The 15,594-nt window shown below is 41.6% G+C and overlaps 1 protein-coding gene and 1 non-coding gene across 2 annotated transcripts; both read left to right on the top strand.

Moving 5' to 3' along the window:
• The first annotated feature begins 468 nt into the window (after positions 1–468).
• eif4g2b (eukaryotic translation initiation factor 4, gamma 2b) lies at positions 469–15,576 on the top strand. The gene is made up of 21 exons (XM_026172243.1): positions 469–490; positions 1,179–1,287; positions 3,659–3,724; positions 5,101–5,226; positions 7,577–7,679; positions 7,811–7,942; positions 8,268–8,334; positions 8,435–8,586; positions 8,723–8,833; positions 9,145–9,327; positions 9,551–9,692; positions 9,784–9,947; positions 10,099–10,212; positions 10,658–10,786; positions 10,975–11,079; positions 11,536–11,751; positions 11,976–12,234; positions 12,868–13,072; positions 13,269–13,477; positions 13,641–13,762; positions 13,989–15,576. The coding sequence occupies exons 1-21, from the start codon at positions 469–471 to the stop codon at positions 14,052–14,054; spliced, it is 2,802 nt and encodes a 933-aa protein (XP_026028028.1). The 3' UTR covers positions 14,055–15,576.
• LOC113027538 (small nucleolar RNA SNORD97) lies at positions 10,388–10,561 on the top strand. Its single transcript, XR_003273098.1, has one exon. It is a non-coding gene; the product is annotated as a small nucleolar RNA SNORD97 (small nucleolar RNA).
• Positions 15,577–15,594: the final 18 nt, after the last annotated feature.

Here is a 15,594-nt window from a genome sequence, read left to right as displayed (position 1 = left end):
GTTTATGCGGCTATCTCTCTGCTATTAGCTATCCTAATACCCAACGCAAAACCCTCTTTATTTATAAATCTTCTCATTTCTTCTTTGGTAGTCATACAACAAAACAAAACTGAAGTTGCTTTGGTGAAGGTAAGACATTTCTTTCCTTTACACGACCGCACTGGTTTTTCCAAAATGGCTTCTGCTAGCTAGTAAGCTAAAATTGAAACGTCTACCAACAGCTTGCTTAAGCTAACTATAGCATATTAGCTTAAGAGCCGGTGGATAGCCTAGCTTGCAGATGTCTCGGCTAATTTAAATGAAGGTAGAAAATGGCGTCGTCCTTTAGCTACTCCAACGAAAACTTAAAAGTACACAAACGTGTTAATGGGTCCGCTAAATGATTAAATTCACGAGTCCCACCACACAGATTCAGCCAAGTTCGCTTCAACACTCGTATGAAATCTGTATAAGTAATCTCAGCAAGGGATGGCGACACGAAGAATCGGCTGTAAACGTTAGCCAGCCATGCTTGCCCTGCCCTGTTTCACTGCAACACGGTGCAGCGCTGGGTATGCAGACTGGTCCTCTTTTCGAGCTATAGCAGCAAAGCAACACAAAGCACCAACTGTGGAGAGCCAGTGTAACCCCAAGCATCTATTTCCACGTAGCGTCACGCTTCTCATTTAACACTTGGTAAATTGTAGAAAACTATAATGTTAAAACACGGTTTATGGAAAAAATTCTAAAAATCTTAGCAATGTCGTGACGTAGTCTATGGCTTTAGAGACCCACCAGGCTAGCTAATTAGGTTAGCCAGTTAGCTGACGCACCTTTGCTTTGTTGTAGCCGAGCAAAGACCTGCACAAATGTTTACATTTCGACATTTAATATCGTTTTATCATGCCACTTAATCAGTGTTCAGCAAACACATCTGTAGTGGGTTCGTGTATAACTTGCTTAAGTAAAGAGGCAGGTTTATGTTATTTATTTTTATTTATTCTTTTCTGTGAGTGGCTGGGCCTCGGAAGACCTAGTCACGGAATTGTTTATCAGTCGTGTAAATGTCTTTGGGTATTTTTTTTTTTTTAAACCTAATCGTGTCCTGTTTAACGTTTCTCTAATCGTGTAGTCCGTGCCTGTCTTGTTTTCCCAGAGCCCCTATAGTGGCTAATTGCATTCCCTTTTCTCTTCCTCAGCACCGTTTTCCCCATCCCTTCCTATTCTTCTTATTCTTTTGAGTATTCTTCATTCTCAAGCCGCCAAAGTGGAGAGTGTGATTGCAGAAGGGGGTGCTTCTCGTTTCAGGTAATAAGTCATGGCCTGTGCAGGAAATGCCAACATGGAATTTTCTTTTTCTCCCCATGGTTAGCCCTCTGCTAGCATTTTGAGCAGGAACTTCCGGCCTATAGAACAAAGCAGGATGTGGGAAGGCTCAAAATGGCTGTCAGGCAATTCTTTGTGAGACCTTTTGAAAAAGGGGGTTGGGTATACAGACTGATCCTTGAAAGGGTTTCTGTCCTATTGGTTGGATGTTGATAAAGGCAGCACATCTGCAGGCAGAGGTAGTCATTCTTCACTTGAGTAGAGGTACAGATACTTGACTGAGGTAACGGGGAAAAGTAAGGTCTTTTGTATGAATAAATTTGTTTGTTTTTGCAAAGGAAGCTGAACCTCATGTGTTAATATAATGATAATAATAAAACTATTTTGAAGTCACACGAATAGAAACAATTGTTCAACCTTAATGGTAATGAAAGCTTGAGCATCTGTTGTGTAGAACCCAAGCAGAGTAAAAACTAAAAGAATTTTATAAAAACTACCTAGCTGCTGTTGCTTGCATTGTAGATGGATGCTGCCTCCACATCTAAACAGAGAAAGGAGTACGGTTGGGATTTGGCAGTTGTAGATCATCTGTAGTGGTGGAGAGTGGGGGGGTATGACTTAGAAATGTCACATTAATGTCTGTTGTGACCACTAGTAGATTTTGTGTGCAGGCTGTGATCAGCTGACTTGCGTTAAACAGCAAAGCAGATGTTAACACGGATTGTCACGGCTAATTTCCAGCACCCAGGCAATATAAAGGTGGAATTCAGTGAGTGAATCAAAATGATTGTAACTGAAGTTAATTCCATCTAAACATAGTGTAACCTGACATTGTCCTTTCAGAGTTTATATCTGACCAATATCTGTTCATTAAAAAAACCTAATTAATTGTCATACTTTTACACAAAATCTTTAAAATTTCCCTCTCAAATGTCACAAAGTACTCCTTAACTTTAGAAATAACCTTCTTCTTTCTTTGTCTCTGAGCGGCTTCATCGCTCCTTCTTTTAGCTCCCTGGGAAATAAAGTAGCTGTACCTTTAGCTAGCAGACAGACAGTGAGGAAAAACTGCACAGAGACAGTTTTGCTGATACTGTGTTTGCTGATATTTGTTCATTTAAACGTTGCAGTTCCAGCTCATTCTGCCCACTTTAACCCCTGAGTGTGGAGCTATACATTATAGGGGGCGATCGTGGCTCAAGAGTTGGGAGTTCGTCTTGTAATCGGAAGGTTGCTGGTTCGAGCCCCGGCTTGGACAGTCTCGGCCGTTGTGTCCTTGGGCAAGACACTTCACCCGTTGCCTACTGGTGGTGGTCAGAGGGCCCGGTGGCGCCAGTGTCCGGCAGCCTCGCCTCTGTCAGTGCGCCCCAGGGTGGCTGTGGCTACAATGTGGCTTGCCATCACCAGTGTGTGAATGTGTGTGTGAATGGGTGGATGACTGGATATGTAAAGCGCTTTGGAGTCCTTAGGGACTAATAAATTTACCATTTACCAGGCCATTTTTGTCTCTCCTCATGTACAATAAGCACCAGTGATGGATACACCAATAGCATTGTCTTTTCATCCTATTGGTGTTAATTTACTTCTATTTAAGTAGAAGCTGTTTTGGGAATATGAACTACCAATGTTTCAGAAAAGAACAGACCTAAATAATTTAAGTCAAAATGGCAGCAACAACAAAAAAATATTAATGCAATAATGGGTTAATTTGCTGAGCAACTTCTGAATGCAATCCACATAAATTAAGTAGAAGGAAACTAAATTCGATCCAACAATACAACATAAAAGTAAGGGCTATACCAGAGAACTGCATTTTTACCAAGCTGACTTTACATTTGGAGTTAACCTTTCTTCTTGCAGATGGATTGAATTTGTCATGCAATTCATAAATATAACAATTCTTTGTCAGCAAACACAAACTGTTACTGGCTCTCTAATAACTGGCATAAGTGCCTCAAGTGAGTCTTATTCATAAAGCTCTTGGCCCTGCCAAACCTTTACTACTTCTCAGTTTAGTTTAATTTTTATTAATTTGTATATTTAGTGCCTTATAGGATTTCAAGCGAGCTTTGTTCTTCTAGCGATTACAAAAACTAGAAGATAGTTGTAAATCCAGTGATCAGTTGCGGTGCTACAGTTTAATTGGAAAGATATTTTGTGTTGTGCGGTGTGTTATTTTATATCTATGTAGCTCTTTACAATAGTTAATTATCCAACTGTGCAGTTTTAAAAATGTATTTTTAGTGAGTGCTTTTCTCTCAGTGTGTTCTTTAGTGCAACTGAAGGTTGAATGAAAAAGCACACCAGTGCTGCATGAATTTTAAGTGTTCCACTGTGTTGTTTACTTCTGCAGTGCTTCTTCGGGGGGAGGAGGTGGTAGGGGTGCACCTCAGCACTATCCCAAGACTGTCGGCAACAGGTTTGTATGTGTACTTAATATGTGATAAACTAATTGGTTGTAATAAGGAATCAGTAGGTATTATTCATTCCCCCAGTGTGGAAGAGATTCACTAGAAAATCTTGATTACCCTGATGTCATGCAACATAATAGCTGCAGATTGCCCAAACATGTTTACCATTCTGGGAAGCCTGAGATCACTTTACAACAAAGGAGTTTTAAAAAGTATTTAACAAGTTGGCAATGCATTAACATTTGTGTTGACCATTTAAAAATATTTTTGACTGCTTTTAGTGAGAGGCTTATTTTTATCCATCCATCCATCTTCTTTTTCCGCTTTATCTGGGGCCGGGTTGCGGGGGCAGCAGTCTAAGCAGAGAAGCCCAAACCTCCCTCTCTCCAGCCACCTCCTCTAGCTTATCTGGGGGAACGCCAAGGCGTTTCCAGGCCAGCCGAGAGATATAATCTCTACAGCGTATCCTGGGTCTGCCCGGAGGAGGGGACATGTTCCGGGCATGTCCCCTCCTCTGGGTAGGACATGCCCGGAACACCTCACCCAGGAGGCATCCTTGTCAGATGCCTGAACCACCTCAGCTGGCTCCTTTCGATGTGCAGGAGCAGCGGCTCTACTCTGAGCCTCTCCCGGATGGCTGAACTTCTCACCCTATCTCTAAGGGTGATCACGAAATAAGGGATATCACAAAACAAATTCCCCCTATTTAAGTGCCTTTAAGGAGCCTCCTGTAGAGACCTCGAGGATGTTGAGAGAACAAACCCCTCCACCAGCTTATCGTTGTGGAGGGGTTTGTATGTCCCAGGTATCCCAGAGTCTATGTTGTCCGGGGGCTTTTGCCCCCTGATAGGGTCACCCATGGCAAACTGGTCCTGGTTGAGGGGCCACACAAAGAGGGTTTCAGAAGACCCTTATGAGGAAAACGTTGCGGGAACAGTTTACCCTTCCCAGGATAGGGTTACCGGGGCCCCGCTGTGGAGCCAGGCCCAGGGAGGGTGCCCGAGGGCGAGCGTCTGGTGGCCAGGCCTTAGTCCATGGGGGCCGGCCGGGTGCAGCCTGAAAAGGGGACATGGGCCCATCCTCCCGCAGGCCCACCACCCGCAGGAGGTGCCGTAGGTGCATTGTGTGCCGGGCAGTGGCCAGGAGCCGGAGGCCCTGGTGGACTGATCCCCGGCTACCAAGACTTATTTTTATTTAACACCTAATTTTAATTATTGCTGCTCTGCTGCATGCTTTGAGGGGGCAGATAGACCTGCGGGGATCACTGTTGTGATGAGTGTGTGGTATTAAGCTCTATGCTTGAACAATTGCGCATTTCACTTTACCCACCACAAATTGAGATTCTGTGCCAGTATACTCAATCTCTTGCTCTGTATTTCTACAGCGAGTTCCTGGGGAAAACCCCAGGGCAAAGCGTTCAGAGATGGGTTCCTTCACGAAGCACTAGACGAGATGTCAACTCCAGCAACGAAAAAGAGCGACACGATGCAATCTTCAGGAAAGTGAGGGGGTAAGGTTCAACTCCCGATGCATATTTAAAGGGTTGACTGAGAGAGAGATTTTTTTTTTTTAATTGCTACTTAACCCATTTCAGTTGTGCTCAGACTAAACAACTAAGTTTGGATGCCACAGTAAACCTGTCTGTAAATCAAGTTTAATCTTCATCCAAATTATACTTTTGTTTTGTGCAGACCTCTGTGGAATCTGTTAAATACCAGCTTAAGAGTTAAGATTAATTAATTTATTATTGGTATTGATTTATTTTGTTTTGTGGGTCATTGTTTACTGTGGTGATGAATAGGTAAGATGGAGGCAGGAGTCCCCATGGGCTGTGTGTGAATGAGAGTGAGACAGATGTACTAGTGAGGAAGAGAGTGCTGGCAGGGTGGAGTTGACTCTCAGGTGTGATTTGTGACAAAAGCATAGAAGCAAGAGTGAAAGTGAAGATTTACAAGACGTAAGACCTGCTATGATGGTTTGGAGTCAGCGGTACTAAGAAAAGAGACAGGAGCCTGAGTTAGTTGGCAGCGCTGAAGATGTTATGGTTTCCATTGGAAGTGATCAGTTTGGCCAGGATTAGAGAGGAGTACATCAGAGGGACAGCTGGATAGGCAAGGCTGAGATGGTTTGGATATGTGCAGAGGAGGGTCAGTGGATATATTGAACAAGATTTGTGGATGTAGTGAAGGAGGACATGCTGCCGGATGGTGTGATGGAGGATGCTAGGGATGGGGTGAGATGAAGGCTGATGATTAGGGCTGCCACAAACGATTATTTTGATAGTCGACTAGTCACCGATTATTTATGCGATTAGTCGACTAATCAGATCATCATCCACTGGACGTAAAACTACAGCTTATTTCACCAGCAGCATCTGCTCTTATATAACTATCATTAGCTTACAGCTTTAAGCTTTTAAGGTGCTAACTAAAAATAAAGACAAGATGATAGTTTATTCAATTTTAATGAAATTTGCAGATTGTTTCGGTGAAGTTTAATAAACTCCTTGCTATCTAAAATATAACAGGACAACGGAGTATATTCTCCAGCATCTCTCACTTCTGATAATCAGCTGTCTGCTTGACGTTTATTCAGCTGTGTAAAAACTATAACTTTAATCTCAGCCAAACCGATTTACTCAGGAACAAATAAAATACTAAAAAAAAAAAAAAAAAAGCCAAACAACAACATTTTTAATTTATCTAAGTGACTCATATATATTTAACCTGAGTAGCGAAAGACGGCGGTGGGTTTGAAAACAATTTGCGGGGAGTCCGGTGTTCTCACCGCGCTAGTGACCCAGCCCCCGGCTAGCTATCAAGCTAGTGGGTAACAGATGTCTCCGAAAACGTCGGAGCGCTTTTGAAAATATGTGGTGTCCTGATAAACTGAGCTGATATTTGAGGTTTACACAGCTACATTCTCGCCTGAAAATATGTTAAACGTTTATTTTGTGACCCAGAAAGAATAATAAGAGTAATATTAAAACTAACTAGCTGCCGCCATTGTTGGAAACTGAGCTGGGCCGCGCTATGAATTCTGGGACACAGCTGCTTCTTCTTCTTCTTCGGGGTTTAACGGCAGCTGGCATCCTTGTACATGCAGTGCTGCCATCTTCTGTTTCAGTCCGTTATTACACTCTTAAATCCTGCTACTTATTCCTGCGTCTTTTGGGATCTTACAAAGCTTCAAACGACGCGTCGACTATCAAAATCGTCGACGACTGATTTAATAGTCGACGTAATCGTGACTAGTCGACAAATCGTGGCAGCCCTACTGATGATCTGCTGTGGCAATCCATGAAGGGACTTACCAAAAGAATATAATTTTGGTTTTCATTAAGGTGTTTATACCTCTTATTGAGATTATTCCAACTTGATTAGAAATGAAGTATTGAATTTCGTAGGGCTGGAGTCACTTACATGGCATGTGTTTTGCTAAAGGCACTTAAGCTCTGCTTTGTATGTATCAGGAGATGTTCACAAGTACAAAAGATCGGGTGACAGTGTTTCCTCTGGCAATCTAAGCTTGCCAGTGTTGACCACAGAATGCTCAGGATCTGAGCTCAGGATTTCTGTCTTTTTTTTTTTCTTTTTTTTTTTCTTTTTCTTTTTTGGTCGTTGTTGTTGTTGTTGTTGTTGTTGTTGTTGTTGTTGTTGTTGTTGTTTTTTTGTTTTTGTTTTTCCCCCTTACAATAAACAGAACCTTCTTGGCAATATCACATGCCTACTTTTTGGTCTTGGGCAATCATTATATCCAGTCAAAATCCTTAAAATCTAATAAGTGTTCAGATTCTAATATTTAGTCTTGCTACCTCTCTTTCTTCTTTTTCTTTTTTTTTTTTTTTTTTCTTTTGTTAGCATACTCAACAAACTCACGCCTGAGAAGTTTGACAAGCTATGCCTTGAGCTCCTGAATGTGGGCGTAGATTCAAAACTCGTCCTTAAAGGAATCATCTTGCTGGTAAGCACTTATCTGTATTCTTTGGAACGAAGCTAAATGGAAATGTATGCATCTATACTTGGCCGGCTGCTCTGAGTGATTCATACACTACGTGCTTTAATGACCTCCCTGGTTTTGTTTCTGCATTTCAGATTGTAGACAAAGCCTTAGAAGAGCCGAAATATAGCTCGCTCTATGCTCAGCTATGTCTGCGCTTGGCAGAGGACGCACCAAACTTTGATGGCACTTCACCTGATATCCAGACACCCCAAAAGCAGAGCACAGTGAGTCTCACTGATGTTCTGCTGCAAAATATTCTTTTCAGTCTGTGATACAGCAAAGTTTTTCTGTTTGTGACCTTGCTGTTTTATTAGGCCTGCTCAACACAGTTTAAAGTCATTAGGAACTCTTTACTTTTGAAAAGGATAATTGTGTGGGGTTTTTTTTTTTTTTTTTTATATATATATAAATGACTATTGTTTTTAAAATCCCCATTTATTCAGATGAAAAAAGCAAGTCCTAACACTTTTTGTTAACCTTTATGGAAATGCCTTGAATTCATTTTTTTTTTTAACTGTTCAAACATTGGGTTTTGTCTGGTTTTTGTAGACCTTCAGAAGACTGCTGATTTCCAAGCTTCAAGATGAATTTGAGAACCGCACCAGAAATGTTGAAAGTAAGTCCGTTTGTCTTTGTGAATCTCCCAAGAGGTCCTCGTGGTGTAGTTAGTTACATAAACTTTTTGTTGCTTACCTCTGATAATCTTTTCGCCTCAGTCTATGACAAACATGACAACCCTCTTACTTCGGAGGAGGAGGAGCAGCGTGCCATTGCCAAGATCAAGATGCTTGGCAACATTAAATTCATCGGGGAACTTGGCAAACTTGACCTCATCCATGAATCTATCCTTCATAAATGCATCAAGACAGTATGGATATATTTTTTTAAATTGTGTTTAATAATCTTATCTTTTAATTCTGGGGTTCTTATTTGCAAGATAAACCAGAATATAGATCCATTACATATTCCATGACAATTCTCCCTTGTTTCCCTGCGCTCTGAAGCTTCTGGAAAAGAAGAAGAGAGTCCAGCTCAAGGATATGGGGGAGGATCTGGAATGCCTCTGTCAGATAATGAGAACAGTGGGGCCGAGACTCGACCATGAGAAAGCAAAGGTGACAGCTTTCATAAACTATAGCTGTTTGGAGAGGCTGTGTATAGGCTTAAGGTGTAAACACAACATCTCAATTCAACACTTTTTTTATTTATTTATTAAAAATGACTGTGTAACTAACATTCATAGGTCACAAAGTTGAATCATTAGTTTGTTAAATGCAAGAAAAGTAGGTGCATTTATTGTTTTTACTCCATCAGACAGAACCGTGAAGGCAATTGACCCAGCCAGCGTTGATATAAAATCAGCTCTAAAACTTTATTTACGAACTGCTCTTTGCTCACTTCCTTTTTCTCTCCATCCTGTCATCAGTCTTTAATGGATCAGTACTTTGGCCGTATGCGATCCTTAATGAACAACAAGGAGTTGCCCGCTAGGATCCGCTTCCTGCTACAAGATACAGTGGAACTTCGAGAAAACAACTGGGTCCCCCGCAAGGCTTTCATCGATAACGGACCAAAGACAATTAACCAGATCCGTCAAGATGCAGTGAAGGCGAGTCCATTATTTAAGGGTTCAGTTCATTCTGTTTACGTTTCTGTACATTAGCAAGGAGTCCCTTGTGATAAATGTGATGCGAGAAGTAAGCAGACAGTTAAAGGTTTCCACTCTGAAATGTGTTTAATTTAGTTCAGAGTTTTCAAAATGGTTAATATTGAATTTGAATTCTGGACTGTGGCACAGTTATTGACTGATTCTGTCATGCATGTTGTTGTAGGATTTGGGTGTTTTCATCCCAGCACCCATGTCTCAGGGGATGAGGATGGACTTCTTCCTGGAAAGCCCTTTCATGCCCAGCAGAATGAAACTGGACAGGGAGACTCTTGGGGGTTTGGCTGACATGTTTGGACAGATGCCAGGTGTGTTTTGTTCCTGTATCATGTATGCCTGTGCACTTCCTTTCTTGTTTTTGTTGTACGAGGCCATCTTAAAACATCTTTGTTCTCTCAGGCAGTGGGATTGGAACTGGCCCGGGGGTTATTCAGGACAGGTACTCGCCTACTATGGGACGCCATCGCACCAATCCACTCTTCAATGGCCACGGTGGCCACATTGCCCCTCCACCTCAGTCACAGTTTGACATGGGGCCCAAGTCTTTTGTTAAGTCCAACCAGGTAGCCTGCTTTTGAAAGTTTACATTAGTTTAGTCTTAAAGTTCTCCAGGTTAAAGCTGTGTGGAAATGGGGAAACAAATTATAGAACCTGTTTAGCTGCTTTTGACTGTCTTTGATCATTTGAATCTTTTGCCTGTGTGAACACTTATAGGTTCAGAACCAGCATTTCCTCAACCAGAACCAGAACCACATGGCCCAGCAGCAGGTCCAGTCCAAGGACATGCCTCCACGATTCAGCAAGAAAGGACAGCTCAATGCTGACGAGGTAAGTAGCTCCTAGCGTGGCTGAGTTAATTGTTGCCAAAAACTTTTTTTTATTTTTTTTATTTTTGTGTGTGTGTCATACTAAAAAAAGATTTAACAAAGTTAAAACATCAAATGTTTTACACTAGCCTGTAAAGGCTGCATTCTGCTCTCCTAATGTCCTGTGTTGAGTCGTGATGCCCAGTGATTATAAAAAGACGCGTTATTCTGAGGAATCCAACCTGCTGCTAGTCTTTCTTTTACTATCGTCTCTGTCTTTAATCTCCTCTTTTCTGTCCCTCCTCCACTTCTCCTTTTTATTCAAACTGGCAACAGGGTCCGCTGACTGCGATTATGAGATATGAGGGCATTTTATTTATAGCTGATATGGAACTTGAGTTGTTTTTGTTACATACAAAGACTAATACTATTGTCTCCTTTGTTCATGATGCCTCATGGCCCCACAGATCAGCCTCAGGCCTGCTCAGTCATTCCTCCTCAATAAGAACCAGGTGCCCAAGCTCCAGCCCCAGATCCCGACCATGATGCCTCCCAGTGCCCAACCCCCACGCACTCAGACTCCCCCTCTGGGACAGGTATGAGAGTGTCTACTTGTTTGTCAGTGAGTTAATCTAAGAGAACCGTTGGTGAGTTTTTAAAAACAACAAAAAAACTGGTTGTTGTACAACTAGCATATAAACAGCAAACATTAAATCACAGATTGAAGTGTCGTTTTGTTGGAGAGCTGTATCTGTGAACTCAAATACATGACTTTTGCCCTCAGCCTCCACAGCTTGGCCTGAAGACCAACCCTCCACCTATTCAAGAGAAACCGCAGAAGACTAACAAGAAACCACCTCCTGCAAAGGAGGAGCTTCTTAAAATGACGGTAGGGAGAACAGTTTCTGTCACATAAGCATATGTTCCAGGCTGAAGCAACACTTGACAATCATGTAAAATCCTCATGAATAAAAAGCTTTACCACAGCATACTCACAATTGAATTAAAACTGCAGGTCAGTTTTCCAAAAGGTTTGCTACACTCTCTGATGTAACCATAACAGCAAAGCAGTTCACTTATAAATATTGGTAAGCCTCCCTGTTTAGCAGTTTCTATTCATCACTGGTGAAATATAGAAGTGGCAAAATATATTTATGTAAGCACTTTGGTGTACTGCAAGATAATCTGCTTGCTACTAAAAAGATGAATTAGACTTGAAGCATTTTACCTCCTCAGCATGTGCATACAGAGTAGATGAAACCACAAGACCTACGGATGAGTTTATGCTGGGTGATCAGAGTGACCACGGTTCAGTTCTGTTCATGTGCTTGCCTACTCCGTTTAGGAGGCAATCATGACTGAGTACTTGAACACTAAGAACCTGACTGAGGCTGTGAGTGGCGTGAGAGAGATGAAGGCTCCAAAGCATTTCCTGCCAGAGATGCTCAGTAAGATCATTGTGTGCTCCCTGGATTGTCCAGATGAGGACAAAGAGCACGCCAGCACTCTGATTCACACACTCCGCACTGAGGGCCTCATCACTGGGGAGAACTTCATGCAGGTACGTCTGCTGTTCATTCAGTATTGGAGAGCATTTCTGTGTTTGAGCACAAACACATTCAGTACGTTTAAAGACAAGAAAAGCTCTTTTATTATTTCACAATTATTTCACTGAGATTGATGTAATTATTTGTGACTAATTACATCGTATGTCACTGAACCCAGAAGGGCATAGTGTTATTCTTCATGCTTGAGGTATTTTCTTTCTCCCCTCACTCATTTTAGGCTTTCCTTAACGTCCTGGACCAGTGCCCTAAGATCGAGGTGGACGTGCCCCTGGTGAAGTCTTATCTGGCCCAGTTTGCGGCTCGGGCTATCATCGCAGAGCTGGTGAGCGTGGCGGAGCTGGCTCACCCCCTGGAGAACGGAACCCACTTCCCACTCTTCTTGCTCTGCTTGCAGCAGACGGCCAAGCTCAAGGATCGTGAGTGGCTCACTGACCTCTTCCAGCAGAGCAAGGTCAATATGCAGAAGATGCTCCCAGGTAGGCCCCCAATCCATCTACCAATTCAGGATTTTTTTTATTTTTTTTATTTTTTAAATATAGCAACAATTCACAACAGATAAATCTTAAAATCACCAATAAGCACTTGGCAATAGTGGAAAAGGGAGGGGGAGAAGCAAGTGTGGAATAAAATCTCAGATGGAAGAGAGCACAGGGTTACTCTACCCCCTCCTGGGAAAAAATGCCAAAGTGATTTCTCCCCTCATCTATTAGGCTTCTTTTATTCTGTCATTTTATATTCTCAGCATTTCCCTCCAGTTTACAGTATAACGATCACCAGAATAGTTGTACAGTACCCAGTGAATATTCAAGTTTGCCCCATCCCCCATCGATGATGTCTGAATGAGACAACATTACATTCATATTTAAATGAAGTTACAGTAACATACAGTCCTGCCAAATGTCAGTTTGTCAGAAGAGATTTGTAGGTAATGATGCTTCTGGTGCATGTTATGTTGGAGTATTGTGAGTAAATGAAATCTTAATAGGATGGAGCTAAATATTTGTTCCTGACCATATTAAAATGATCACTTTCTGAAACCTTAATTACCTAGGTCATATCAGGAGCACGTTCTGTCTGGCTAATACATGACTTGCTCTCCCACTTGGTAGAAATTGATCAGAACAAGGACCGCATGCTGGAGATCCTGGAGGGGAAAGGCCTGAGCTTCCTGTTCCCTCTGCTGAAGCTGGAGAAGGAGCTGCTGAAGCAGATAAAGGCAGACCCCTCTCCACAGTCCATCTACAAGTGGATTAAAGACAACATTTCACCCAAGTTTCATACTGATAAAGGCTTTGTCAACATCCTCATGACCAGGTAAATTTGCAGATGGACTTGACTGAATCTGTTTTCCCAGGATAGTCTTAGTCTGTTTTTATAACAGTTATAAATTGCATGCAAGTGTTGGTTTGTCTGCGATGTCACTAAATATATAGCCGCAAGGTCACACATTTAAGGCATTGTAACGAAGTTCTTTAGTTTAACTAACATTTGTCCTCTGATCTTTTTTCAGTTTCCTCCAGTACATCTCCCAAGAGTTGTGCGAGGCAGAGGGTGATGAGCAACTGGCAGCGCCCTCTAAAGAGATGCTGGAACAAGAGAAACAGCTGCTGCTGGCCTTCAAGCCCGTCATGCAGAAGTTCCTGCACGACCATACCGAGCTGCAGGTCAGCGCCCTCTACGCCTTGCAGGTGCACTGCAATGCCCGGGGGTTCCCTAAAGGTAAAGCAAATCTTGTACAGTTTAGCTAGTAAGCAACAAGAAATGGGGAGTGCAGGGATGTGAAATCTTGATTACTCTGATTAGTTACAAAAGTGAAATATAAATAATGCAGGAGTTGTGAATTAAGTGCATATTAATTCATTTGTTTATTGTTTTTAACAAGGCATGCTACTGCGCTACTTTGTCAACTTCTACGACATGGAGATCATTGAAGAGGAAGCCTTCCTTGCATGGAAAGAAGACATTACCCAAGAATTCCCTGGAAAAGGAAAAGCTTTATTCCAGGTACAGTAGTGCAGTTTAGTTTGTTAGAAAGAAAACACAAGAGTTGACAAGTTTTATATTCTCTCTCTCTCTCTCTCTCTCTCTCTCTCTCTCTCTCTCTCTCTCTCTCTCTCTCTCTCTCTCTCTCTCTCTCTCTCTCTCTCTCTCTCTCTCTCTCTCTCTCTCTCTCTCTCTCTCTCCCCCCCCCCCCCCCCCCCCCCCCCCCCAAAAAAAAAAAAAAATTCAGGTAAACCAGTGGCTCACCTGGCTGGAGACGGCAGAGGAGGAGGAATCTGAGGACGACGCAGACTAAGAAACCAAGCGGAAGCATCATGGCGTAGATCAACCGAATCTTATTGTTAGACTTGTGTTACCTTATTAAACTCCATGCTTAATTTAACCACTACGATGTGGCACTCGGCTGCTTGTGTCTTGCAAATATAAACCGAAAGCTTTTACCAACAGGGCCTCATGTGCTACCACCTGCACCGTGATGATAGGCTGAGAAGCATTGTTTAATCTGTTGCCTAATTTTCTGAGATCTGTTTCCTAATCAGCTACATGAATTCTAGAGTGGCTCAACCATGTATTGTTTTGCTCAATTTGCTCCGTTAGGTTGTAACTTTATTTTCACTGTATTGCTTTTTCTTACGGATTTAAACCTCCCCCAGATAGGAAACTGCTTTATGGTAAGAACATGTAGGATTTTCCTCTCTAAAATAAGACAAATCTTTCACGATCTTTGCTAATTCTAGTTACAAAGCAAACAACTAGAAACATTAACATAAGGTCTTGTCAGCAAGCTGCTTTTGTGATCTTCTATCAGGGCCTAGCCTGGATTGCTTTTTATCATACATGCTTAAAAACAGCACCGGGGATGTAGACAAACGGGCTGCACAGCGATCCTTCTCGTGAACCACACGTTAAACCTAGATGGCCCGCTGAAGTTGAATGAAGCACAAGCTGGCAAAACATTTCATGACTGATAAAGGTGTCTCTTATTCAACATGTGCTCACTAAATTCCCACTTTGTTTTTGTTTGTTTTTTTGTTTGTTTGTTTTTTTAATAAGTGCTCTTCATAGTCCCTGATGATGAGCATGTTGGGTTTTTTTTTCTTTGTTTTTTTTTTTTTGTTTTTCATTAGCATTAATCTTTTTGTTCTGTCCTTTCTTCCTGTCTTTTTTTTTATCATTATTATGAGTGGTTGCAATACCCATTCTCCAAATGTTACAATATTTAAAAAAGAGAAAAAATAAATCTGTAATCATTGGTTTGCTGTCGTCACGTTTCAAAATTGCCTGTGTTTCTACCTCTTAGTTAGATGGGCTTTTTTTTTTTTTTGTGCTGGGATAAAGAAATCCACTAAGAAGAATATTGAGCCCATGCAGATGCTGAAGTATTTGGTTTAATCCTGGCCTAATTGCACAATAAATGTATTGAAGCAGACATTAACAATGATGCCGTTGCATGTTTTACAAGTGTTAACATCTCATTAGGATTTTTTTTTTTTTTTAAATTTCACCCACATGATGAAATGTGTACTTATCAAAAGAGTAATGTCGACTAGATTTTGAAGCGGCCCTGATGAGGTTGGTTTTTATATTGAGGGCTCAAAATAATAAATGTTAGATTTGTCTGGCTCTTAAATTGGCAAACTATAAATTGTAATTCATTTCCCTTCTAAAGCTAAACAAATGACCATCAGGCTTAACCAAGAATTGTACTCTCAAGCCATGATTATGTCTAAGACATATGATTAGGGTCTTATTGTAAGGTATTCAGAATTATTGTGCACCTCTATTGCTTTAATGTCAATAAAGTCAGTACATGAGCACCTACTGTTTACCTGTAT

The sequence above is a fragment of the Astatotilapia calliptera genome, chromosome 7 (assembly GCF_900246225.1).
Source record: "Astatotilapia calliptera chromosome 7, fAstCal1.2, whole genome shotgun sequence".
NCBI lineage: Eukaryota > Metazoa > Chordata > Actinopteri > Cichliformes > Cichlidae > Astatotilapia > Astatotilapia calliptera.
The sequence above is the reverse complement of the archived record's forward strand: the minus strand, read 5'-3'. Positions and strand labels throughout refer to the sequence as shown.

Coding starts and splice junctions, on each gene's coding strand:
- eif4g2b (XM_026172243.1), top strand. CDS start 469: ATGGCGACACGAAGAATCGGCT. Junction 491..1,178: donor GGCGACACGAAGAATCGGCT/GTAAACGTTAGC, acceptor TCTCTTCCTCAG/CACCGTTTTCCCCATCCCTT. Junction 10,787..10,974: donor AGACTCCCCCTCTGGGACAG/GTATGAGAGTGT, acceptor TTTTGCCCTCAG/CCTCCACAGCTTGGCCTGAA.